The 27,813-nt window shown below is 39.1% G+C and overlaps 1 protein-coding gene across 4 annotated transcripts in view; it reads left to right on the forward strand.

Moving 5' to 3' along the window:
* The window catches only part of ADAMTSL3 (ADAMTS like 3), a 177,169-nt gene that overhangs the window by 96,959 nt on the left and 52,397 nt on the right, over positions 1-27,813 (forward strand). For all 4 annotated transcript variants that reach the window (XM_088148615.1, XM_088148614.1, XM_088148613.1 and 1 more), the window contains exons 7-11: positions 444-570; positions 12,520-12,594; positions 20,747-20,904; positions 21,793-21,904; positions 25,377-25,515. In XM_088148615.1, coding sequence (XP_088004741.1) covers positions 444-570; positions 12,520-12,594; positions 20,747-20,904; positions 21,793-21,904; positions 25,377-25,515 — 611 coding nt within the window. The remainder of the gene's footprint in view (positions 1-443; positions 571-12,519; positions 12,595-20,746; positions 20,905-21,792; positions 21,905-25,376; positions 25,516-27,813) is intronic.

The raw sequence follows: 27,813 nt of genomic DNA on the forward strand, positions 1-27,813 counted from the left end.
CTGGCAATATTGCCATTGAGAGTGTTATTGATGTCACTGGCACGATCCAGTATCCTGGGCCTCACTGATGGGAAGTCTAGAAATGGATAATTCCAGAAAGCTTAGGTTGTCTTGCCTTGGAAGTGATGAAAAGTAACTTCTTAACCACACAATTACTGATATTAGTGATAGGGGAGAGAATAGTGTTTCTTTGACCTGACACAGACTTCTTAACATTTATTAGGTGGGGACATCAGAAGAGTTTAATTGGTATGGCCTAAAACTTAACTTCATTAAGGAATAATTACTTTCAAGCCCTTTTCCTGCTGAAATGTTAAGACGCCAAATTATGCTTTTGAGGGATTGAGGGCAATTTAGAAAGAGAGAATGTGATAATTTTGTTCTAAAAAACCAAGTGGCCTACGGCAGCTTTGCCCTTCTGATTCCAGTGTTGATATTGGCAGGCCGTAGGCTGTGATCGGCAGCTTGGGAGTCACGCCAAAGAAGACAACTGTGGGGTCTGTTCAGGAGATGGTGCCACATGCAGACTGGTGAGAGGGCAAGCTAAGACGCACGTTTCCTCGGAAAAAAGTAAGTCTCTAGCAACTCAAATATGTGTTATTTATCCTCAGTATTTTCCTATGCTATTATCAACAGGGCTGTACTGTGGATTGCGCCAATTTAACTGAACTTAGAATTATTTGGAATTTGTTTTTGGGAAAGTTTGTGCCAAGTTGTTCTATTATGCAATATTGACCCTTGGGAAAGTTATGCAAGAATTTGAAAGATGAGCTTTGAGAGAGAAATCCAACTGAGTAAACATGATTTTTATTTTTTATTTTTTGGTGCCTTTGAGTCAGTGTTGACTCCTGGTGACTGCCTGGACAAGTCCTTGCAGTTTTCGTGGCAAGATTTCAGAAGTGGTTTGCCATTGCCTCCTTCCTAGGGCTGAGAGAGAGTGACTGGCCCAAGGTCACTCAGCTGGTTTTGTGTCTAAAGAGGGACTAGAACTCAGGGTCTTCTGGTTTCTAGCTTGATGCCTTAACCACTACACCAGACTGGCTCTAACTACTCTTAACCACTATGCAAAATGAGAGCCAGTTTGGTGTGGTGGTTACATCAGGCTAGAAACTGGGAGACTGTGAGTTTTAGTCCTGCCTTAGGCACGAAGCCAGCTGGGTGACCTTGGGCCAGTCACACAGTCTCAGTCCTAGGAAGCAGGCAATGGCAAACCACCTCCGAAAAACCTGGCCAAGAAAACTACAGGGACTAGTCCAGGCAGTGGCCAGGAGTCAAGACTGACTTGAAGGCACCAAAAAAATAAAACACGAAATACCTGTTGTGATTCTCTCTCTCTCTCTCTCTCACTCACTCTCACTCTGTGACAAAGGAGTTGGCTGGATTCCAGAACAATGACTCCTCCTCCGACTTCTCCTCTGCTGGAATAAGTGATCTTTTGATTCTGTCCAATATACCACAAAGCCAAAAAAGTATCCAAAAGAGAGACTTTATACACACACACACACACACACCACACACACACACACAAAGTCTCTCTTTTGGATAATTTTGTTGGCTTTGTGGTATATTGGACAGAATCAAAAGGTCACTTATTCCTGCAGAAGAAGAAGAAGAAGAGGAGGAGGAGGAGGAGGAGTCATTGTTCTGGAATCCAGCCAACTCCTTTGTCCTAAGGATTTGTATACCTAGCAAGAATAGTTGTGTTTCCCCAAAATCAAGTAATCAGGAAGGAGCAAGTGGCACTTGAAATAAAATGTTCCAGTGTAGCGTTTTCCCATTCAATATTCCAGTTATTCCATCTCCATCCCCAGTACACTTTTCTGTTTTTCCCCCCCAGAATTCAGTTAGTACACTATGTCTACTGTTCATTACCAGTTTTTTTTTCTCTTTAAAGGATATTTCTTGTTTGAATTTGCTTGAAAACCTTTTCTTAACTCTTGAATTCATAAGTTAGATGTATTCGCCCTTGCACCACCACCATCATTCAAATGTTTAATTGGAGGATATTTTAAAAAAAGAATGCTGGCACTTTTTACAAATATACGAAACAATGAAAGATAACTTGGTGATGATGATCTGTAGCTAAAAAGAAATACAGGTCATCCTTGCTTAACGACCATTCATTTAATGATGGTTCAAAGTTATGACAGCCTCAGAAAAAGTGCTTTACAACCTGTACTCACAACCGTTGCAAGCTGTCACACCACCCCTGCAGTCACGTGATTGCAATTCGGGCATTTGGCAATTGGCTCACAGTTACGATTGGTTGCAGCATCCAACAGTCACATGATTGTGATTTGTGACCTTTTCTGCCGGTTTCTGGCAAAAAACATCCATTGGGGAAGCTGGATTTGCTTAATGACCATGTGATTTGCTTAATGATGTGGTGATTTGCTTGATGATGTGATTCACTTTACAACTGCTATAAAAATGGTCATACAATTGAGTCCAGTCACATGGTGACTCACTTAATGACCACCCTGCTTAACAACCAATTTTCCAGTCCCTATTGTGGTCATTAAGAGAGGACTACCTGTATTTGTTTTTCATTCTTACTTACATTGGGCAAATGCTGAACTGATCACTTTCAGAAAATAGTATTCAGTTGTAATCTATTTCCATTCTGATATGTCTGTTTTCCTATTCCTTGTGAAAGAAAGATAAAACTCATAGAAAACTGGGGCCTTTGAAGGAGAGTTAAATACCAAAATAGATTCATCTGCTGAATCTGGATATTTTTCCTGGCTGAATGTCTGTGGTTCAGCAGTTGGATTGTTTGGAGGACAAAAAGTATCTCCAGCTCTACAATGTGGGGAAGATCAGAAAGTGGGCTGCTACCTTCTGAAATAAAGTTGCAGAAAATTGGGATCCTGCCTGTAATATGAAAGCATTAGGAGTCTGGCTTGAGAGAGAACTTACCAAGAAGATAGGGTTCAAATTTTTGTTTCTATCCAAGAGAGCGGTGGTGTTCGTAAGATGTTGAATCATTGCCACTAATGGCGGCTTCAAACTGAGTTTTGAGAAATACTTGGCTTTATTGTGGGCCTGATCCCCCCAGAATCTCTGGACAAAGAGTGCCTTGCAGATTCCCCCTGGGCTTGATGTTCTTTGGATCAAAGTCACAGTTGCATGTTTTTCTCATCATTCCACTGCTGTGTGGTTTTGAAGATCTTGCCTAAATCATGTTTATTCTTTGGGTGTAAATATGTGATTCTGTAATTATCATATATTAGTGTGCCTAAGATAATATTTTAAATTCCCTTTTTTGTCACCGACTTGTTGCAGTGTGTAACTTTAAAACAAAACATTCTGTTAAAAAAGACAGTTTTTGTATCATGTAGAAGTTCTTTAAGCCAGTGGGCACTGGGGAGAAAGGAGTCAGGGAAACAGCTTCTCAGCAATAACCCATCAGTTGAGGAGAGAACATCTACTCAAGAACATCAAGTTAAAGAGGCCGGAAGCATGGCTACATGCAGTGTCCAAATCAGAATAGAATATACTTAGGAACATGAAGCTGTATGTGCTTTGAACATACTGACATCTTCTGGGTCAGACTTTGCACTTGTGTAGAAGAAAACCAGTATTGCAGATCAGTAGAAACCTGATCCATGTCTGTGCTTTATGTCCTGACTTATATGTTACAACATTCAATCTAATTTCTTTGCATGTCAAGCTTTCAGAAACTCCCCTAAAGCCCCATAGTTGCCATCCTATGGACTTGTAGATATGTTTTCTGCAATTTATATTTTTCTTTACAGTTTATCAAGTACTGAAATATACATTTTTAATGCAACCACCCATATGCTTTTTTTTAATGCATCATCTCTAAAGTATGCTTAATTTTAATGTGACTTAGCTCTTGCACGAATATTTTTCTTTCCTTTTTTCTTTATCATATTTTATACCGCTGGACTCAAAAGTGACTCCCAGCAGTTTACATCATAGAATACATAAAAACATGATGATAACAACAACAACACTAAAATGAGGATAAAACACAAACTGCAATCATACAATAAGTGCAATGGTGACCATCCACTCACCAAAAGCCCTCCAGAACAGCTTTGTCTTTAATGACATCCAGAAAGCTGATAGTGAAGATGCTAGTCTAATTTCTAGAGGGGCAATTCCATAATGGGGAGTTGTCAGCCCTTCAAGGTAGATCAGACTAGGGAACCAATGCCATGTAGGTCAATACTACTTTTATTATAAAGCTATGGTAATAGAATCTTGCAAGTCTGAATGTGCTCCCCCCTCCCTTTATCTTTGTGTGAATTAGGGAGGGTCTTATCTGTGACATTTACTCACATTACTTTCTTGGCTCGGACTCAGGCACCTTTTATCTCAGCATTATCTTGGTAGCAACTGTTCCTCCTGTCCCTCAAAGCCATTCCCTCTGTCCTCTGTAGCTGGAAAAGATTGCCTGTAAGCCTTCACCCCTTCACCTCACATTCTTGGAGACTCTTAAAAGATTTTGACAGCAAGTACACAGAGGGCAAATCCGGCGGGCCCTTCTGTGTGGAGAAAGCAATCGCATAAGTACTTCATTGTCAAATCACATTTTCATGCTGATCTTAATGTGGATTATACAAATTATTATAGCTGAGAACAAGAAATGACAATGGCCATGGACTTTGTTATCATGGTTAATGTAATTTAGAGTCAATCTTCAGTTTTCTTTCATGCCAAAGCTTCTTGTACTGCCCCTCAGAAGAAATAGAATTTATAAAAGTAGAATAAAAATGCACATTATTCGTCACATCAGGTGTTACCTTTTTCTAAACTCACTGTGTTAAGAAAGGAAGAGAGTTAAGCAACTATCACTCTATAAGCTTTGAATCATAGTTATGATTCTCAATCTTCTGTTGAAAATTAATCCTTTTAGTTGATCAATTATGGGAAAGGAAAAACTCTTAACTCATGGGACTTCAAGTGAAAAGCATTTATGGATAGGTTGCATCTTTGGCTTCTAGCAGTGGACTGTAATGTCGATTTTTGCTGAACTGCAGATAATTAGATTCAAATTTAACTGCCTAGCCACATTTAATTTAAATTTAATCAAATTTAATTGATTAGGTGGGTACAGTATTGAGTGCTTTCATTCAAGGCTTCATACAGCTAAGCTATCATTTGTTTTCCAGCGGAACTCTTTTCAATCTCACACCTCCAATTTTTTTCTCTGAAAACTAGTCAGAATTCTGGCTTTACTCAGCACCCTCAATCTTCACTGGCTCCTGTTGTTCTTGAGGTTTAATGTGTATGTGTGTGTGTGTGTGTTTTAAAGCTTCATAAGTCTTCCCCTTTTCCTGTTTCTACCAGCCTTGTGGTTTCCTGGTATGTTGAGATCTTTTTTCGTTTCTCGGTAATCCTAATTGATTACATAACTGACATAATTCATGCATCTACTATTTTGTACACAAGGAAGCACACACACGCAGCAATATACAAATGGGAAACAGAAGAGACAGACCTATCGGTAGTGAATTAAGTAGTAAATGTTTTGTTGAACTTGTGCAGTTAAAAAGAATAAATGCAGATGTTTTGATCATAGGAAGCAGAGTCTCAGCCTAACAGTCCCCCTCCTCCTTCTCATAGAGGCAAAACTGCCAGCAAAATATTTTTTAAAAAGGCCCCAACCCCCCAAAAACTAACTTTCTGGGAAAATGATCAAACATTTGACTGATGATAAGTTGTAAAATCTGCCATACTTCTGGGAAAATGAAATATCCTAGCTCTTTTATGCATGGAACTCCCATCAACTTCAATACAACTTCTGTCTGTTAGAAAGTTTTAAATTGCTCTCCTTTTCCCCCTGTCCTTTTCCCCCTGTCCTTTTCCCCCTGTCCTTTTCCCCCTGTTTTAATGACTGGCAAAACATGTTCAGGGTGGGAAAGATCTCATGTTCTTGAAGCAAACAAGAATAGAGCAGCTTTGCAAAGTTTTGCCTAGAATCTGTGACCTAAGTTTGCTTCTTCTCTGTCTGTTGTGTGCAAAGGGCTTCATAATGGATAGAAAATAGGAGGGTGCTCCAGGTCCCCTCTATTAAACAATTTCATCTAGTTAAACCTAGGAACCACTTTATTCCACTGGGGACAGTAAAGATTTTTTGTTCCATACTTTCCACCTTTTGGGGGTCCCACTTGACTGCTTCTCCTAAATTTAGGAGATGTTTGGCGGTACTGTGTGAGATGGAAATATGAAGCAAGGTCTGGGGTATTCCTTTCTGTTGAAAGATATGGCACCAGACTAAAATGGATATTATCTGTCTAATGACCCATACGTCCTCTTCTATTTCCTGAGATCTGTGGTGCTGGTTTAGGATTTAATGACTTCATTTCCCCTGACTTTGGAATGTATTAACTGTTAATTCTTTGAGGCTGCAGCAAGCTTCCAAAAAGTATATCAGGGCTTATGAATTGTGACATGCTTTTAGTCCCTTTAGACTTTCAGTGAAGAAAAGGAGTGTGCTTAATTTTTGTGGCAGGCAGTATGTGGTATTAAATATCTCCCTCCCCATAACGCTTGCATTAAGCATAGTTGTAAGCAGGAGACAATTCTGTCTCATTCTTTCATTCCTTTGCAAACACTTCTGCGAAGAGATACTTGCTGTAAAGCTGAAGCTAGAAGCAGGACTTCAAGATCATGCTTGCATGTTAGAAAAAACACAGTGCTTTCTGTTGCAAAACCCTACACACTAGAGAGGGGAGCTCCACAATATTATTACTACATTTGCTGTCAGTGGCTGTGGTATTATCAAAGGGTCGAACAGTTTCAGCTGAATGTTTAAATAATGGTTCAGATCCAGTTCAGGAAGTTGATTCAGTTTTGATAGGATGAGTCTGATATTAAACTGCAAATTGGATCAAATGTCTTTTTGACTCAAAATCAGAACTGGGCTAACATTAGAACTAGCTTGATCCCCTAGTTACTACTGCCAAATAATTTATGCAGGAATGGCAAGTCTAGAAGATTCCCACTATAATTTCTAATTATGACCAAGGATTGGCAGGACAATGTTTTTGCAGTTCAGGCCAGTTTCACACATATTCATCCATTGGCACATTCCATAAGAATTCAACATCAGTTTGTATTTCCTTAAACCACTGCATGAAAAATCACATATTTTTTCCAATAAATGTGCCCAGTACAGCATATTTTTTATGCTTTACAAGCATACTCAGCTTTGCATGCACTCAACTTTAAAATAGATATATATTTCTATGCTTGCTTTAACCTAGAATATACTTGCTTAAATGCATATTTTAAGGTAAAAGAAATGGATACAGATTTACCATCAAAATGGAAAGTACCAATAATTTTGGTAGTGCAATACTTTGCTCCAAGATATAATGCTTTGGGAGTTATGGGAGTCATCAGTGCAAGAATCTTGTATCTACAGTATTCCTAGCAGATATCTGTTTAGCTTCTGCTTAGATCAGTGTTTCTCAACCTTGGCAACTTTAAGATGTGTGGACTTCAACTCCCAGAATTCCCCAGCCAATCTTGCTGAAACCTTGATCTTCCCTCCATCTGATGAAACCTTGATCCTCCCATTCCTGTCTTGCCTCTTCCTTCCCAGGCTATATAGTGATGGTCTCTTTAAGAACCACAATATGCATCTATGGGGTGGAGCAACTTAAATACCAGGCCATAACAGCTTCCTTAAAGCCTTGCTCTCCTGCCAGCCTTTTCCTGAACAGTTCTTGTAAGGGAATACTCCAGCTCGTTGTATCTGCTTTGCGCTGTCCGTGGTCCTGACAGCTCTGTGTCTTCCATGTGGTCTGTCTTACCTGATGTAACTCTGCATTATGTGTTGTGGCATAGAGTTCCCTGTGAGTAGCTAGGCTGTAGCTCCTTTCCTCTGAGTCTCCAAGCAAACATGATTTGGTGGGAGAGAGCCTCCTACCTCTTCAGAGTGTGTCCTACACTGCCTGAAGTCCTCCCCCATATGGATTTCTCCTAATATCCAATCAAACGTGCTTTCCTGCTTTTTCCACTAATTATATTAATCCTGCCCTCGAAGCAACAGAAGAGTGTCTTGCCACTCCATTTTCTGCATTATATTCTTTCAAATATTTGAAGGGAACTAGGATGTCACTAATTCTCTTCCCCAGGCAAACTATACCATTCCTTACAGAACGTGATTTCCAGCCTCCACTGCCACCTTGCTGACCTCCTGTTGACCTATTCCAGTTTGCTAACGGCCCTTTGAAAATATATTGCTCCAAACTGGTCATAGTTTTCCAAGTGCAGATGAAAAGTATAATAATAATACTTTATTGATTAACCATTAGGCCATATCAGAATATAAAATACAAGATACAGAACTATAATAAGACCATGTGTAACAAAACAGAGTAAAAGACAGGACTAAAAGGAAATGCAAATCATATTGCTGTGTCACCCCTACCATTTACCTCAATCAGATCCACCAATGCAGTTCTCAGTTGTACTGTTTTATTCAGATAAAGGGCCATGTTGTATGTAATATTTGGGTTCTAGCCACAAATGAAATATGTTGTTTTAATGTATGCAGATGAATATAGTATTATTTAGTTATTTATTTATATATCACATTTGTCACCGCCCACCTCGTTGAAACAACTCTGGGTGATTTACAGCAAAGATAAAATTCATTAAAATACAATTTTAATGTTAGGTTTTCTGGCCATCATCTAACACTCAATTTGATATTCACTTAGAATGTGGTCCGTCAATGTGGTGCCCATTGGTACCAGGGTGCTCAAAGAGAAGTCCTTTAGTACATGCCAAACCTCCAGATCTGTCATTGTTTTACATTCTTTTAATTTAAAAAAACAAAAAGTCAATTGCTGCAAAGCAAAATGGCAAGTGTGAGAGTTGGTTCTCTGATGGGTAAGAAATCTAGTGGCTATTTCCAAAAAATCAACAGGTGCGGGACCCTTCTTCCCCAGGTAGGCAAGCCTCCTCTTCCTCTTTACACTGAAAGGGCTTGAGAAAGAGAACAACCCACACCAAGAGAATGACCTGGAGAATGACTTTCTATTGAATTTACAAAAGAGGTTTGCTAAAGCCTCAAAGAAGCCTTTGGGGATGGGAGAAAGAAAACCTGAAGCGAGACCAAAACCTACAACAACATCTGAATGAATTAAAGATCAAGATTGTCAGAAGTAAAAGGAAGGAATATAAAGTTGGCTTGTTTGACCAAGGTGAAAAGCTTCTATAAAGCTGTGGTAATCCCTTACGGACTTTTTGCTGACACTAGGACTGAAAAGTTGATGATTTAGGGATTTGAATATAGATAAGAGATGGGTTATGGGAAGAAGAGATATGTGTTTATAACCTTATCGGGGGTGAAGAATTATTCAGTTTGCTTAAACTTGTGACGAAGATTGGATATATATAAATATATATATATTTATATATATATAAATATATATATATTTATATATGGATATATATAAAAATATATATATTTTTTTTCTTTTTCTTTACCTTACTTTCTTTTTTTTTCTTTCTTTGCACTTTTTATTATTCCCTTTTATTTCTTTTCCTCTCTTTGAGTTTAGTTTGTATTTGCTTTTACAATTGTAATTAAAATCTTCAATAAAATCTTCAATAAAAATTAGAAAAAAAGAAAGAGAAGCAAACCTTCCTGCCCTAATTTGCCTAAATATACGTAGTTTTGTCCGCTGAAAATAAAGTCTTCACTGGAATTCTTGTATTGTTATTTTAACTTCCCCTTAATAAATCTTACTAAGCAGAACTCTGAGAGACTTGTTCTTATAGTCCAGGCTGATACCAAGAAGTCTGACAGCAGCCTCTAATGTTGTCATTATTTCCAAGAATGCCACTGAGTTCCACGGGCTTTCATAGGAAATGGAAATGATGGATGGCTGCAGTCCAGCTTATTGTTGAGAAGTTGCTCGCCTGCCTAGGAGAGTATCTTAGGGGTGGAGGGCAGCAAGAGTGGTAGGAATCTCCCCACTGTTTGCTTGTCTTCTGGAAAATGGGCGTGTTTCAACCACTCCTTCTATCACAGCTCTTTTGTGAACAGGCAAATCTTGGCAGCCATTTTGAGACAATTGCCATGCCTTATTTTTACGGAGATAGAGTGAACAAATACAGAATGACCGACTGTAATTACTTGGGAATCTTCATGGCAGTGGCAAAATGAACTTTATCCAAATCCATTCTGTAATCCCTCTTACCATATTGGTTTCACAGTGGGTGCCCTGAAGAAGATTGGATAACACTGGTATACTTGGAGGATGATGGGAAATAAATCTGATCAGGGGTTACAGCCCAAATTCTCTTTCTAAAGGATAATGATAAAAACGATGATGATGATGATGATGATGATGATGATGATGATGATGATATATTTTTCCTTTGGCCACAGCACCCAGAATCCACTACTACCCCAAAGCAAGGCTGACTGTTCATAAATGAAATAGAAATGGAAATTATAAAATACGGTTGTAACTATTTTCCTCTTAAATGTCATAGGAATTGAGTATATACTTTTTCCTCCTCCCCCCATTTTCAAAAACAACATATTTCTTACTGATTTAATAGAATTGTGTGGCTTAACAACCCCCTGTGTGCTGCTTTGTAAGAATATAAGAGTTTTTGTTTCAGGAACTGTAGGGCTTGCATGTCTGATGATGGGAGAGCTTTTAAATCTACAGACTTGGTGGCAGATCAAGGTTCACGCTGAGAGCCCATTCAGCTTATTAATGTCCCCCTCTATGAAAAACAGCCAGAATGTTCTGCAGAGGCAGTGCTCAGAGCTGTCTTGTGAATATAAGAAGAGCTGGATTAGGATTTGAGGCCTGGATAAACCAGAGGTCTGTTGAGCCCATGTGCCAATGTCCTTTATCCAGGTACAGTGCACTCACTAGATGTTTTCATACTTACGGTCATGAATTACAGACCTCATCTTTTTGGCTTTTCCCTCACAAATAAAGTTGTAGAGTGCTGCTAAACCTCTCACCCAGTAGGTTGAATCTGCCTTTTTTCTTCAAATTCTTCAAAGCCAGTGATCCTGTCACTACCCCCTATTGGCAGTGAATTCTTTACATTAATGCTGGGTTTTTTTCTCAACAAGACTGATCAGATGAATGCATTCACTCTTATCAAGGACTATAATAATAAATGTGATTTGATCTGAATGTTCACGTGCTTAATAGTTTTCTGTTTCTTTTATATATAATTTGTATTAAAACTTCTAAAAGAAAGGATAAAAATGAATACGAACTAATGTTTGTAAAGAAACTAAAGAAAAGAAGAGAAGAGAAAAAAAGAAAGCAAAGAGAAAGCAAAAAGTGCAAGAAAAGAAAAAAGTTAAGGAAAAATAGAAAGAAAAAAAGATACAAAGCAGTGACTTCTGATATTCTTCACAGCAGTTATAAGTAGAATAATTTTCAGCTCCAACAAAAAAATTACAGTTTGGTAGTAGCTTTCAGAGAGGTTCTGAAGGCCCTCAAAGGGTCACACATAAAGCCAGGAATTTTCCTGAAGATACGTTTTTCAGATTGATCTCCTCTCCAAGAGAAAGACTTTTCTCTTTTGGCTAAACATAAAATTAATATGTTATTACTGATCAAATAAAAGAATGTATTTAAAATTAGGTCTGGAGGTTCTGGGGGAGGTAAAATGATAACTAAGGCCAGCTTGAACAAGGACGTGAAGGACATGCGTCCTCACAATATGGCTTTTGAACCTCTTCCCACATTTTTAAATAACAGCCCTGCAAGCAGGATTATAAATGGCCACTGAACTCAAGAGCTTCCCCGTGGTTTCTCCAAGGGTGCACTGAAATATAGGCTAAACTTCTCACTACAGATGCAAAGCCAGATGTAGACATCTTTAAAAAGTTTCTGTAAATAAATAAATGAAAACATTTGGAAAGAAGTTTAAATTGCTGGACTCATGGCTAGTTTAGGTTTTTTTTTTTTTTAATTGTTAGCAAATTGCAAGGTTTTACTCCTCTGCCTCATCACTGTTTCTAATTTGCATATAGCCATATCTATAATGGTTTAGGATTTAGGTAGTTTTATTTTAATGTAATGTAATGTAATTTATTGATTAAATTTGTATGCTGCCCATCTCCCCCAGAGGGTAGTTGATTTGTTTCTAGCTATAGGAGATAATTGTGAACAAAATCCAGGTAAACAGTGACTAATTGTTTTTATGAGGGGGCATTCTGTACAATATAGTTTGTTAATGTTTTAATTCCATGCAGTAATTAAGTGATATGGCCTGAGCAATAAGACTTTAATCACTAACATATTATGAGAGTGTACAGAAAATAAGTATCCAGTGGATGGATTTACATGTCCACATGTGGTATAATAGCAGCCTCATTTAGAAATCAATTTTAGGATAATATATTTAATAACATCTGTATTTTTAAAATAAAATGAACATTTTCTGCATCACATTTTGTGAGGGTGCCTTTAAAAAAAGTTTAGTCATGTAATGAGATAATTCTCTTGTAAAATAAAATTTTTGAATCAGTGCTTTTAATTTTTTTAGGGGAGGAAACCATGATTGCTGTTCCACATGGAAGTCACAGTGCAAGAATTACTGTAAAAGGACCAGCGCACCTTGGTATGAATTTATTTTTCACTATGAACAGAGAGTTCTTTAACAAAAATCAATCCTATTCATGTTTTAACACTCTCAGAGATTTTGGACTTTAAGTGTACTTGAAAATCTGACTTCTTTATCTAATGTGCGATTATTAATATTATATTTAGGCATGAATTATGTTTACTACTGAAAACAGTTTGTAGCATTTTCTCTTGTTCCTCTACAAAATGGCTGGGTTTACCCAGAATACTTAGCCTTAAGTCAGGATTGTCAAACACAGTTCAGGTGTTTATATAACATACTGGGACACACAGAGGAATCATAGTATAACTTAAGAAGATGGCTTGGTTCCCACAACATGCTGAACCATAAACTATACAACCTTATTTTAACATAGTTTAGTGTGATGTCTAATTCCAGTTGGTGAGACAGCCTCATAAACAGCAAGGCTGCAATTGTTTCTGTACTTTAAGAATTAAGTTTTCAGGAAGCTGTGGTTGAGAACTCACAACATACTGAATCATAAGCCAAGGTCAACAAATCCCAGTTATTGTATTCACATAACATGCTTTGCCCAACCAACTCTTGTTTGGACAAACATGCTAAGAGAGTGTCTGGGTTCCCACAACACATTGAACCAGAAATTACCAATATCTTTTTAGCCTAGTCTACCATGTTGCTGGAACTTTACCCACAAATGAGAGAGGCTCTGGATTATAGACATTAGAGTATCTAATTATAGAATGATGGGAAGACCTGAGTTCAAATCTGCATTCATCCATGAATCTAAGGAGGTGAACTATACCCATTCACTGAATGCTAATATGGCAAGGGATAAACTTAAAATAAATCATACTTTCTGGTTAGTTGCTTTAGGAAGCATGCTACAGATGATACTCATAAATTAAAAACAAATAACAGCTGGCTCTTTCTTAACCATACTGCTGGGGTGGAGGAACCTATAGCTATATTTGCCCATCAGCCAGTCAGCTAACTTCTTGTTGAGGTTCTTAGTATTTGTCCTGCTTGGTTACAGGTCCAGTTGTTTTGCATTGAGCTCACCTAGTTCACACAGTGAAGCTATCAGTGCACAATGAGATGAAGGATTTTTTTTTTCAGTTGGCTTGCCAGAGAGCCTGATCCAATTGGATCTGAGAGGGATCAAGTCACTCACGTTCACCCAGCTGCCTTCCACGCCTAGAGGAGGACTAGACCTAGGTCTCCCTGCTCCTAGTCTAGTACCTTAACCTCTACACCATGCTAGCTCTCTACTATTTATTATATAAATGTATACTGTATATCACCCAGATTCCAAGCACAGTCAAATCTCCTTGCACTGGCTTTGGCTGCAAGCAATTACATTAGAGTGGATCAAAGTCCCCATCCACTTTCTCCTGGAAACGCCTATTATCCTATGAACGCTTGGACCACAAAAATCTTGCCAAAGCTTGTCACTTCACTAGTCCTTCTTCCTTTGTTAAGCAGGTAGCAAGAGACATGGCTTGGCTGTTGCAACTGATCAATGCTTGCAAGATGTATTCTGTGTTGCCAGGCATTGGCAGTGCGTTCTGTTTTTTCCAGGGCTCTTTTTTTCTTGGACGACCAGGTTGGCAAAATAGGGCATCTAAATGTTGATATTCTCTCAATATAGCTAACTTGATGGAGTTATTTAACCTATGTAGGACTGGATCTGATTTGGGCTAAACCAAATCCTCTTGATATTAATTGACTGACCTCTTTTTGGTGCTTCCATGACATACTAATGCCCCCTTTCCCATTGTCCTAGCTAAGCATATTGTGGGAACAGCGCCTCCCTTAATCTCAACGGCTTCACGGAACTGGTCTGAAGTTCTACTGGGGCTGGCAGAAGATAGCAGTATTTGCTCTTCTGAGCTCCTAGACAAAGTGGTGAGATATAAATATCCTAAGTAAAACAAAATGGTCATCAGTGAGCTGCGTAATGTTCTTGGGTTACTACCATCGATGTTTGTGCTAATCCTGTTATTAAACTTTCCCACAGTGCTGCAGAACAGTGATGCATATAGAACATTGTAGGGAATTGTGGCGGTGCATTGCATCCTGTTCTGTCAGAGGAGGTTTGCTGAGGGAAGGATGAAGAACAGTATCACTGGGGTAGTACTGCTGAAGATTATACCAAAGGCCTGGAGCTGGTTCTGGTTGTAAATTTCTGTATCCCTACTCCATTCCCCTGTTTGCAAAGGCAGGGAGGCTCATAGCCTGCTAGCTTTTCATACTTTATACTAATATTGGACCAAAATTGGCCTTTTTGTTTCTCAGAAGTGAGCATTCCTTGAAGGAGAGTTCTGTTTCTCCATCCTGTTCTTGGGAAGTTTGGGAATTTCCTTTGAACTTCTCTTGGTTCTAAAGCTTCATTCCTTCAGGTAGAATTCCATGTCCGTTGTCATTGCATATAATAATATGAATCTTATTCTTTGGGGAATTGTTTGACACTTAGCAGTGATGGTGATTCTTTTATGTACAAACATGTGGGGAGCGATGAGGATTACAGGTTTGCTCCCACTCAGTTTAAATTGGGTTTTGGTACCAAGGCAAAGAGATGATTTCTCTTCTCACTTTCCCTTCATTTGACATTGAAATAGTTGCAGGGGGTGAGTAAGTGGATTTGAGGCAGAGGGGAGGGCTGTTAGAATATATTATAGGCTTTCCAGAATCTGTAGCATTAAGGGTATAGAATCCAAAATAAGCCAGAGTTCTCTGAAAATAATCCCCCTGCTGTAGAAGCAACAAAACCAGAAGCTAATATTTTCACAAGTGGCTAATGCTAGATAACCAAGTTCATGAACTTACAAGAGTCTAGTTGGAAGCAAACTGAAAGATGCTAGATTTCTTACTCTTTTTTTTTTTTACATGACAGAAGCTTGCATTTTAATTTTTTCATCCTATGAGTGAATTCTCTTATTTTCTTTATGAGCGTTCAAAAGAAAACATGGTGTATAGTTTGAGGATTTGAAGATAGGTATTTTTTTTTAAAAGCCTTATGTTCTCTCTTGGGGAATAATGCAAGGGTAGAAAAATTCATGAATTCTAGCAGGTAGGTTTTCTGGCAGAAGCCACTGTCCCCAACTCCTCTAACAGCTTAACACATCACATAAGAGAGAAGCAACAGACCTTTTTAAGTGTCAGTCTATCCAGTAAGGACCACTGGTTGCATTCTGTATTTGAAGAAAAGCTTTATAATATTGAAAGTTTTGTTTCAGATTGCTTTGTCTCATTCTTTCTAACACGGAATTTGCTCTTCTAAAGCCACCAAATGGAAGGAATGAAGTTAGGATTATTTCTTTGTTTTTGCCACAGCATACATCATTTTACAGTCGTTTCCATTAAAATGTATCTGCTAATTTGATCCCTTTCCTCTAGTTGGCAGAAATCATTTTGGAGTCTTCTGGCCCCAGCGTTTGACTAGTGGCTATTAGTGCTAGATGCAAGATCTATTGCCGCTTGTTACAAATGAAATCCAAACCCGGCACCATTCTTAAAAACACATGTTACATTCAAGATTTCTGGCACTGATCTAGCTACTGCTTTTTGTTTTGCTCCCAACATAAGTCAGCAGTAAAATAGATCATGCTTCAGGGTAGTCTTGCGATAAGGATCCCTGTTGCGGATGTCACAGTGCTGTTGGAAATAATGCGTTCTCCTAAAATTGACAAGATCCATCTTTTACTCGGAGGTAGCTAGGATTTCAGTTGGCTGGGTTAGAAGAGAAATGTTCACCAACAGCAAACAAAGGCCTTGTTATGTTTTAGTTGTAACTTTACCCCTAGTTGACTTTGCTGGGTTTAAGCATAAGCCTCCACTCAAGGTTCAAAAGACTTTTCAAGCTATCACTTCTGGAGGATGTGCTTGGAAAGCCACTTGCTGATATTTCCAGATGGCTACTAGTTGATTTGCAAAATATTACTTTCCTTTTGAAGAACTAGCTATACATATATTACTCATCACCCAAGGCTTGGTACTCATACCTCAGGGAAGTTGTTATTGACAGGCAGAGCAAGTGAGAGTAGAGAGGAACTGATCTTGTACGTAGACTCTGGAGCAAATCTGTGGTGCCATGTCTTGGAAAAATATTATTTGCTTGATTTAAACTTTCCTGATGAATGAGGGGCTGCTGTTTAGCTGTTACTAGAGAACTGATTGAGGAAGTACATCATATTCCATCATTAGCATCCATCAATGCTATCACAACAATAACTTGTTGTGATTTTTAATGTACCTGCCATTATTTGCCAACCCAGAGAACTCTAAACCCAATTCAAACCATGTAAAGGCTTTTGAGATAAGCTTGTCAGGTGCACGAAGGAAAGAGCCACATACATAAAACAAATATGTGCACCCGGAATTGTCTTCAAATCATAATTTGTGCATGTATGAAGAGGTGCTTTTTTGCCCAACTTACTTGGGGCAGATTTCAAGTCTTTGCATATTTTATGACACCTTATTGGCCATTCAAACATTGCTTGACTTCCCAGGCCAAGAAAATACAGTATGGCAAACTCCCCAGCTGAAATAAATGTACTTCTGTTCTTGGGCCAGCAGCTCTGTTTGCAGAAGAGCTCACTGTACCTTACAAAGCTATTGTTTGGGACTTCTATTTCTGAATTATTAGCATGCTAAGAGATGCCCTGAGTCTTTCAGGTTACATACTCCTCTGTGCTGGTCTTTGACTGTAATAAAGATTTGATTGATCGATACATACTCCTCTTCTCCTTTCTGCAATACAGAGAGTGGTAAACACTTCCACTTTCATCTTAAATTGTTTCATGTTCTTTTTAGATATGAGGAATTGTAATGTGTCCTGATTAAATTTACTTGGTTTAAAAAAAACCCAAAACCTAATGGTCAAGTGGCTGGTGGGTAAAACAACCCCTCTCAGAAGATTGGGGAAAAAACAATTCTAGAAATTAGAAAGGAGTGTTGCCTGTTAATTCAGTTGATTTTACAAAATGAGTGAATATTGTTTTTCCTTTTAATGAAAAAAGCCTGTATTGCTCTGAATGGTTTAAGGCTCTTTCCGCAGCTTCCATTCAGTTTTGACAGTGGTGCCATATTTACATAGATGTTTTTGTACCTTTTTCATGGCTCTCCAAGATATGCAGCCAGTAAGAGGTGGACTTCCTAGAAAACCTTAGGAGCAATATGGTGTCATGGAGGCAATATAACAAGCATTCCAGGGAATACAGCTAAAGGAGCAACATGTTGAGTCTTGTGCTTCAATAAGCCACATTAAAATAATATAATAACATTGTGGGGAAAATAGGAGGAGGAAGGGGTATTAGGCATGCTCACCACTTTGAGTTATTTATAAAAATAATAAAGGTAGGATAAAAAATCTAAAAAACAACAACATTAAAAAGAGGGAGATAAGGCAACATGTAAACTAATTGCAAACATTTTGTTGAAATGTCTACCCCATGTCCACAAAAACTGCTTTAAAAAGGGTTTATTTTTTACACAGGGAGAATGTTTTCAGGAAATTGGGGTGGGGGGGGTAGGGAATAATTTCGGCCCAGTTTTAGAAAACATTAACTTTTGCTAGAAGAAACCTCAGTTCACAGGATGTGACAGCTCGGGTTTAGATATTCATTGAAATTAGCCTTAGAGGGATTTCTGTCCAAGGGTTTCTAGCATTGCCATTCCAAAAAGCTTGTGCAGCTGCTTAATTTCTCCTCCCGGTGGATTTTCTCTGGAAAGAAAAATGGCAGAAGAAGAGATGGAGAAAAGGCAGGAAGATTACAAATTGAAAGAAATGTTTCTTTGGACTCTGTAAAATTCCATGGGTGAGTAAGAGAAGTGCACAATCAGAGTCATCTGGAAGTACATTTAGTGTCACAATTAAGAGTGCAAATTAGCAGCTCCCTGCTTTAACCCTCAAAGTAGCAAGAACTTACTAGATGGATTTATTATAAGCTATTAGGCACCATTTGCAGCCTACCTCACAAGGTACTTATAAGGATTTCTTGATGTGTAAAAGCTTCTGCTGTTGTTATTGTTATTGTTGACATATTACCAGATTTCCTTACTTCTTAAGGATTCCAAGGGCTCTAAGTGTTATTTAAATGATGCATGTTGTTTTCAAAGGCCATCTGACAAATGACTTCCTTTCTTTATAACAAATGGGTTTGAGTACACTTCTGTCTAGACAGAGAGGACCAGTTCTATCCCTCTTCCAACACCATTGTTTTGATTGGAATTAGACCAAGAATAAATCTGGACCAGCACCCTTTATCAAGAGAAAGATATTCTGTTTCTCCCTGTGCCGTTGCATTATTTTCTTCCTTTTAAGGCCCAGGGAATGTACCGCCTCAAGGTAATTTGTAAAGCTGAGACAAGTGATTAGTGGAATATTTGCAAGGTATTGCAGAGGACTTAAAGTAAGACTCATGTATGCTTTTATGGGTTGGGAATTATTCAGCATAATGAGCAAATTCAACAGTTTGAGTACGTTAGGGCTGTTGGCATTAGTTCTCTCAAGGCAGAACTCAAGTATTCCTCTAACTTGGCCAAAGAGTTAATATTCTTATAGTGTATTTTGATATGAGACTTCTGAAGTATCGTATTGTTGGAGGGGGGGGTGCAGAAATAGCTGAGGTCTCTGGAGAAGGCTCTAATGCTGGGAAAGGTAGAAGGAAAGAGAAGAAGATGTCCAGCAGCAAGATGGATGGACTTAGTTACAGTGATGATGGGTGCTCGGTTGGAAGACCTGAAGGACCAGGTTGGGGACAGATCACTACACGGAAGATCTATCTGAGTGGTTGCTAAGAGTTGACATTGGCTTGATGGCACATAATCAGGGCAGCTAAGGTAATATAATTTAGGTGTGTGAAGAAACACAAAAGAAGAGTGCTATGTTCAGGCGGTATATGATTGCTTCCTCAAAGTTTTAAATCGTGCCTCTATCTGTGCTTACCTGTGTAACTGTAAATACATGCAAACATTACACAGTACCTTCTAATGATCACCTTCCAGAAGAAAACCCAATCTGCAGCTGCAGAATGTGCCAACTTTGAATTGCAAGGTTGAACAACCTTAACTTTAGTATAGTGGGTCAGAGGCATTGGGATCTGGGTGATGATAACGCTGAAGCTGTCCAGATAAGCAGGCAGACAAAGGTGAGGTTGCTATTCGTTTGGCAAATTCTTCTGAAAGCCGACTAATCGACCCTCTTTCCCACATCTAAGCAGCTTTTGGAACCCTCTTTCTGACCACATCAATAGCATATGTGTCAGCCTGGAAGAACTAAGAGCAGTACATTTACAGGCATTCTGTGCATTTTCATGTGCCAGCGCATCTGTGATCAAAAAGGCAACTTAACAGTCTTGTGAGATATCAGTGTCTCTGGCCTCTCATTTACTGTTCCCATCTTGTATTGAATAATGGATTTGTCCAGCTCTTCCTAAATAATTTATCTATTCGAACAGAAAAAGGCATATTGAACACAAATTGTGATCCATTCAGAAAGACCTCTTTCAGTGTGCTGGATGGTTGCATCCTAAGGTGGAGTTTGGCTATGTGAATATCATGGAAAGCAGCAGGTTTCTTACTTGGAAGATGTGTCTGGATCAAAAAAATATGGTGGTTTCTTCTGTACTGCTTTTTTCAAAGAATCTCTGCATTTGTGCATTCTTGGAATTCTGTTGGTATTACTTTAAAATTATTAAAGTTGGTATTCGTTTAAAATTATTCTGTGAAATGCTTTATCTTTTTAAAACCTGCTTTACTGTGAGGCCATGTGAAGCAACAGAATTTCTCCTTAACTGTATACCAGTGATAAATCAGTTTCTATTTTTATTATACCAGAAATCATCTAGGCTTCTGCAAAAGAGCCATAGCACTAAAGAATTGGATGAAGTGATCATTTTAAGCCCCTGTCATCTGAATAGTGCTGTTATAAATAGTCCATACAACTGTCTATGTTTTATATTTACAACACTTAGTACAGCCTGTGCTTTCAATAAGCCAATGTCTTTTTTCTTTTCTTTTCTTTTCTTTTCTTTTCTTTTCTTTTCTTTTCTTTTCTTTTCTTTTCTTTTCTTTTCTTTTCTTTTCTTTTCTTTTTTCTTTTCTGCCTTGCATACATTCATCATAATCTGCTGAATGATAACGTGTATTTTCCCCTTATGCTTTTCAGTGATTGAATCAAAGACGCTGCAGGGAGACACTGGAGAACACAGCTTTAATGCCCCTGGAATGTACATCATTGAAAACACAACAGTCGAATTTCAGAAGGGCTCAGAGAGAGAAACAATAAAAATCCCAGGGCCTCTTGGTGCAGATTTCATTATCAAGGTAAGGCATGTGCGTTGTGCTGCGCCAGGTTTTTGTCCGCCAACTTCTCTGAAAAAGTTTTGTTCAACAAATGACAACTACAGCAGGGAAAGGAAAGGGTTAGCTTTACAAAGTAGGCCAGATTAAGAAACCAATGTCCTATAGGTCAGGACTACTTTTACTGTAACAGCTACAGTAACAGAATTTTGCAAATCTGAATGTGCTTTCCCCCCTTCACTTTATCTTTGTGTTTTTTAATGTATTCTTTATTGTTTTTAAAATAATAGCAGAAAAAAAAGAACAAAACACAAAGATAATCATGATAGAAATACATATATTGTCAATGAAGGAAAAAGAACACATAACAAGCACTTTAAAAAAAAGTGGAAAAAAAGCCAACAGGAAAAAAGAAAAAATATAGGGCAGTCCATAATCTGAAGAGGGAAACAATTCCTCTAACTAACCCAAACACTTGCCCATCGTAATCTGTGAACTGGAGCCATGATGTGGCTGTGGTGTTTCAAACATGGTGCTCATAGGCACTTCTTTCAGCGCCCCCAGGACTCCCTGCCCCACCTGCTTTGTTTGGGGGCACACCACCCTGCCCTGATAGCCATGTTTTGAATAGAAAGCCACCGTACCTACGGATGCTCTCAAGATGTGGCCGTGGTCTAAAAAATGTTGGAGACGCCAGATGTAGACATAAATGGCAGAAGATAAGAAAATGCTTGATAACCCAAACATTCTGTTTTGCAGTATCTCTGGATTTTCTCCCCAGGAGGTTTTATTTTCCCCTTGCCTGTTGTCATGTGGCTTTTGGCATTGTGTTTGGTGTGTGAATTATATCGTGACAGGCCAGGGACTGCTGACGTGCAGCATTCAGAAGTGTTGTAATGGGACTCTCTTTAGGCCAGGTATACCGCTCCCAAAGACAGCGTGGTTCAGTTCTTCTTCTATCAACCCATAAGTCATCAGTGGAGACAGACAGAATTCTTCCCTTGCACCGTGACATGTGGAGGAGGTGAGTAATGGATGTGGCTTTGGGAGCAGGTACAGCTGTGGATTTTAAGTGGTGGATATATATAGCTTTCTATGTGAGATTTGTGAGAAATGCAATAAATTGGTGCTGGGTCGTAACTCGGGTCTTTTCCCCATTTAAAACAGAGAGCAGAGGTCTAACATTTGCAGCTAGTTAAGGCATTATGCTTGTGCTAATGATCCTTTCAGGATAACTGCTGTCAAACACCAAGTCCTGCCTATCAAACAGACATTCGAAATGTAACTGACATTTGAACAAGAACTGGGGAACTAACTAGCAGGTGGGGCGAAGCTTACATGGAGATTTGAAGATTAGATTATAAATGTAATGGGATATGTTTGGACAAAGAATCATTCCTACTTAACGCATTAAAAACTAGCACCTATGACACTTTTATTATTCTTAAGACCAGAGATAGATTGGAAGCTATCTATTTTTCATGTCTTTCTTCTTTTCCTTTACTTTATCTCACGTTTTCTTTTCCTTTTCCTTATAATTTGTATTTTTCATTTTCTTTTCATTTCTAACTTTTAACTTTGTAATTTAAAATTTCAATAAAATATTATTAAAAAAAGAGTACTGGGGAACTAACTACACATTTAATTTTATACAGAATGCAGCTCAGTTCTGTTTGCAAGAGATATGAAAGGATGGTGAATATTAGCACACTCACCTGAACAGAGATGCAGAAGTGAGGCAGAAATAATTGGGAGTGCCTGAGGCCACATAAACAACACTCAGTCTTTGCCACATTGTACTAGTGCGAACATGGGAGGGTCATCATCACTCCTTGGTTGTGTTTGGAGTTTTCCTAACCTGATCTAACCTATGACTGCCTCTGGTGTTGATCTACACTTGCCATGTTTTGGTTACTAAAGAGAGTTTGCTTTAACAAGAAGCAGAGGGGCTTTTACAAGTTCTTTCTTTAAGGAATTGGTCAATGGTTACTTTTAGCAATGAAGAGCCAAACCAGCAATGTGGCAGGCAGCCATGTCTTCCCCTCCCCCGCCTGCTTGGAAGCGATGCTTGATCAGCATATGCAGATAATTTCAAAGTTATTGGGGGAGGGTATTAAAAAAAAATAGTAGTGACCCATGTAAAAATGTTAAAAAGCCACCAAAACATTATTTCCAAGAAAGTGGAAGCTGGAAGAAATGGTGACTCACACAGATGCTAAACTGGAGTGACATTGTCCCAAACAGAGAAACTGACACAAGTACACACACACACACCCCTACACAAACTGCAGTCCAACTTGTTAACATCGGCTTCTAAAGCCAAAATGTATAAGCAACGCTCTTGGGCCCTGCAAAATATCACATTTTTCCTCTGCTTTTTTTTCTCCCCTTTCTCGCTCCCTCTCTTTAAGTAAGAAATGAGCCAAAAATATAGGTTGAACATTAATCTTAATAGTGTGTTTTAGAAATGTTGCTCTGTTTCTGCCTGGCCTAAATGCTTCCGACATAAGGTTATTTAGCCATTGTCAACTCCCATTTGGCTTCTTTCACTGGCTTATAAATGACTTAAATAGTTTTTGGAGACAATCATTTTTAAAACAAAACGAAGAGAGGGGAGGAGTAAATGAGCAGTCATCCCTCTTTCAGTGGACTATTTGTTCAAAACAGCCTTCTCTCCCCCTGCACACTTAGGTTCTCTGCCTGGAGTCACAGGGGATTTCAGAAGGCCTGTGTGTCCCATAAAATGCAGCTGGATTTAAATAAACAGTTGAAATGTTCAGCATTTACCTTTTAATATTTTAACTTGTCTTGCTTGTTCAGCAGATTTGCTGCATGCCGTTAACATTATTACAATGCTCAATTTTTCTTCCATAGTTTGCTTTCCTCTGTGTGATGATACTTTATCCAGGAAGAGATGCATCATTGGAACCTTTGATATGTAACCCTGCAGACTTTTTCACCTTGGCAGATGTTTGCCTTCTTGTCTCCGTTCTGGAGTTTGTCCTTATGGGCCTTTTTTTTTTTTTTTGCTTGCTTGCTTAAAAACCAATACCGCCCCCCCACCTTACAAAGAAGCATGTCGTTCCCTATGAATGAGCTTGTCTCCCTCCCTCCTACACTGTCTTCCAAGAAGGCCACACAGAGCGTCATAGAATTCTTACACAGATCACTTGAACCAGTGGCTTTCTTTAGAATTGTGTCTTCTTTGTCTTCACCTCCCGTTGCTGGGTATGGAGGACCCATGCTAAAAATATTTGTGGTTTTGCAGGGTTGGGCTGAGTGCTGGGTTTGGATCTCCTCTTTAGTGATTGTGGGTTCCAGTTTTAATTACTTCTGATGTTGCCTGAAGCCACAGAAAAACCTGCCAATGGTACATTTCTATGTGGTACCTCAGTATAGGATGAAAAGCTGCATACAAATTTTAGACATCATGGTATAGAATGGATGCACCCAAGATTTCTACTACTGGCCATCCCAAGCATTTCTGACCTCTTCCCTTTTTTGCAAATTTAGCATTATTAGGACTCAAGCTTGTAGTAGATATTAGGAGCTGCTCAGAGATTCAACCGCTATGTAAAGCCACAGAAAGAAAGTTCAGGGGACTGACATGGCTGTTCCTTTAATGCACGTAGGTTTTGAAATGAGATGAAACGGTCTCTTGAATGCTCATGTATGAAACTGACCTGGACCAGAAGTAGACGGAGGTATTCTAACCTCCCTCTGTTTGCATAGAGGGTTGCTAAGAGTACTGTCAATATAATTAGGAATAATGAGGTTTTGACAGGGAGGAGGAAAGAAGTAGAAGTAATACAATATTTTCTATACTCTGCCTGTTACCTGCACATTACCTCTGCCAAAATCTAACTCAGCTTGAAGTCTAATCTATTATCAAGAGAAATGTCTTTCCTATGAAGTGAAGTAGGCCTGGCGCTCCAATTTGGTTCTTGTTAAGGTTTGACGGGGTGGGTGAAAGCTTACCTAAACTAGGAATCCAGAAGCTTGTAACTGCATCCACCTATGATAAAAGGTCTGTGTTCTTTTCCATATGGACTGCTCCGTAGACCGTGTCAAGGTCCCCATAAGTGGATTCAGTATGTAGGCATCAGTTTTTTAAAACGTGTATCCTTGTTGATGATGGAATTGTGTCTTCCCAAATCATTGGCTTCCACCACTGAGGGGTTGCAAAAGGTTTATGCACATTCCGATTGCTCGGTTGTCATCATGGGAGAATCAGGGCAGACGGAAATGTGTGCTGCTGGTTGGAAGGGAGAGTGTAACAGAAAAGAGAAGCAGCTGTTGTTATCACATGACGGTGTAAATGTACGATGTGGGTGTGGATGGTATGCCACTGTGTTTGTCAGTGTCGTAAGTTCCTGTTAGTGAAAAAGACAAATGGAGGAGGCGGGACACGGACCAGGAATTACAAGAAGAAATCAGTGACTGAATAGTTATGCCTCGCTAATAATCAAATATGGCCTATTCTCACCCCACTGTAGGTTATCAGCTGAACTCTGCGGAGTGTGTGGATATCCGTTCAAAGCGGGTGGTACCAGATCAGTATTGCCAGTATTATCCTGAAAACAAGAAACCCAAACCAAAGCTGAAGGAATGTAACATGGATCCCTGTCCTTCAAGGTTTGTATTCCAATGTATAAATGGGTGGTTGGCATTTTAGCTTCCAAGCCCTTGCTAATTCATTTTTATTTATAACTAGCCAAGCGCCCATCATTTAGAAGGGCAGTAGTAGGTTGAGCCCTCAATATATGCAATGTTCTGTTCTGTTCTGTTCATATGGAAATTAATTGACAGCCTGGTGTACTTATATTTGTAAGTAAATAAGTTTATTGTTGTAACCACAGGTTATATATATATAACCTGTGGTTACAACAATAAACTTATTTACTTACAAATATAAGTACACCAGGCTGTCAATTAATTTCCATATGAACAGAACAGAACAGAACATATCTCCTTCATGGATCACTGCCTTGTCGTGGTGAAGGGGCTTGCGTAACTCAGTGAAGCCATGAGCTATACCGTGCAGGGCCACCCAAAACGGACAGGTCATGACAGAGAGTTCTGACAAAATGTGGTCCACTGGAGAAGGAAATGGCAACCCACTCCAGTATCCTTGCCAAGAAAACCCCATGGACAATGTTAGAAGGCTAAAAGATATGACGCCGGAAGATGAGCCCCTCAGGTCGGAAGGTGTCCAATATGCTACTGGGGAAGAGCGGAGGGCATTTCCAAGTAGCTCCAGAAAGAGTGAAGCGGCTGGGCCAAAGCCGAAAGGACGTTCAGCTGTGGATGTATCTGGAAGCGAAAAGAAGGTCCGATGCTGTAAAGAACAATATTGTATAGGTACCTGGAATGTAAGATCTATGAACCAAGGCAAGCTGGATGTGGTCAAACATGAGATGACAAGATTGAACGTTGACATCTTGGGAATCAGCGAATTGAAATGGACAGGAATGGGTGAATTTAATTCAGGTAACCATTATATCTACTACTGTGGCCAAGAAACCCTTAGAAGAAATGGAGTTGCACTCATAGTGACTAAGAGAGTGGGAAAGGCAATAATGGGATACAACCTCAAAAACGACAGAATGATCTCAGTGCGTTTCCAAGGCAAACCATTCAACATCACAGTAATCCAAGTCTATGCCCCAACCACTGATGCCGAAGAAGCTGAAGTTGACCGGTTCTATGAAGACCTACAACACCTTCTAGAACTAGCACCAAAAAAAGATGTCCTTTTCATCATAGGGGATTGGAATGCTAAAGTAGGAAGTCAAGGAGTAATCGGAATAACAGGCAAGTTTGGCCTTGGAGCACAAAATGAAGCAGGCCAAAGGCTAATAGAATTCTGTCAAGAGAACAAGCTAGTCATAGCAAACACTCTTTTCCAACAACACAAGAGACGACTCTACACATGGACATCACCAGATGGTCAATACCGAAACCAGATTGATTATATACTTTGCAGCCAAAGATGGAGAAGCTCTATACAGACAGCAAAAACAAGACCAGGAGCTGACTGTGGCTCAGATCATGAGCTTCTTACTGCAAAATTTAGGCTTAAATTGAAGAATATAGGGAAAACCACTAGACCACTCAGGTATGACTTAGATCATATTCCTTGTGAATACACAGTGAAGGTGATGAATAGATTTAGAGGGTTAGATTTGGTAGACAGAGTGCCTGAAGAACTATGGACGGAGGTCTGTAACATTGTACAGGAGGCAGCAACTAAAACCATCCCAAGGAAAAAGAAATGCAAGAAAGCAAAATGGCTGTCTGATGAGGCATTACAAATAGCTGTGGAAAGAAGGAATGTGAAAAGCAAGGATGAAAGGGAAAGATATAAGCAACTGAATGCAGATTTCCAGAGAATAGCAAGGAGAGATAAGGCCTTCTTAAATGAACAGTGCAAAGAAATTGAGGAAAACAATAGAATGGGGAAGACTAGAGATCTCTTCAAGAAAATTGGAGATATCAAAGGAACGTTTAGTGCAAAGATGGGCATGATAAAGGACAAAAAAGGCAGGGACCTAACAGAAGCAGAGGAGATTAAGAAGAGGTGGCAAGAATACACAGAAGAACTATACAAGAAAGATCTTAATGTCCCTGATGTCCATGCTGGTGTGATCACTGACCTTGAGCCAGACATCCTAGAGAGTGAAGTCAAGTGGGCCTTAGGAAGCATTGCTAACAACAAAGCTAGTGGAGATGACAGTATTCCAGCTGAGTTATTTAAAATACTAAAAGACGATGGTGTTAAAGTGCTGCACTCAATATGCCAGCAAGTTTGGAAAACGCAACAGTGGCCACGGGATTGGAAAAGGTCAGTTTACGTTCCAATTCCAAAGAAGGGCAATGCCAAAGAATGCTCAAACTATCGCACAATTGCACTCATTTCACATGCTAGCAAGG

This window comes from Python bivittatus, unplaced genomic scaffold (assembly GCF_059951505.1).
Source record: "Python bivittatus isolate LINGU-HERP-01145 unplaced genomic scaffold, Pbiv_v1 ctg000530_np1212, whole genome shotgun sequence".
Taxonomy (NCBI): domain Eukaryota; kingdom Metazoa; phylum Chordata; class Lepidosauria; order Squamata; family Pythonidae; genus Python; species Python bivittatus.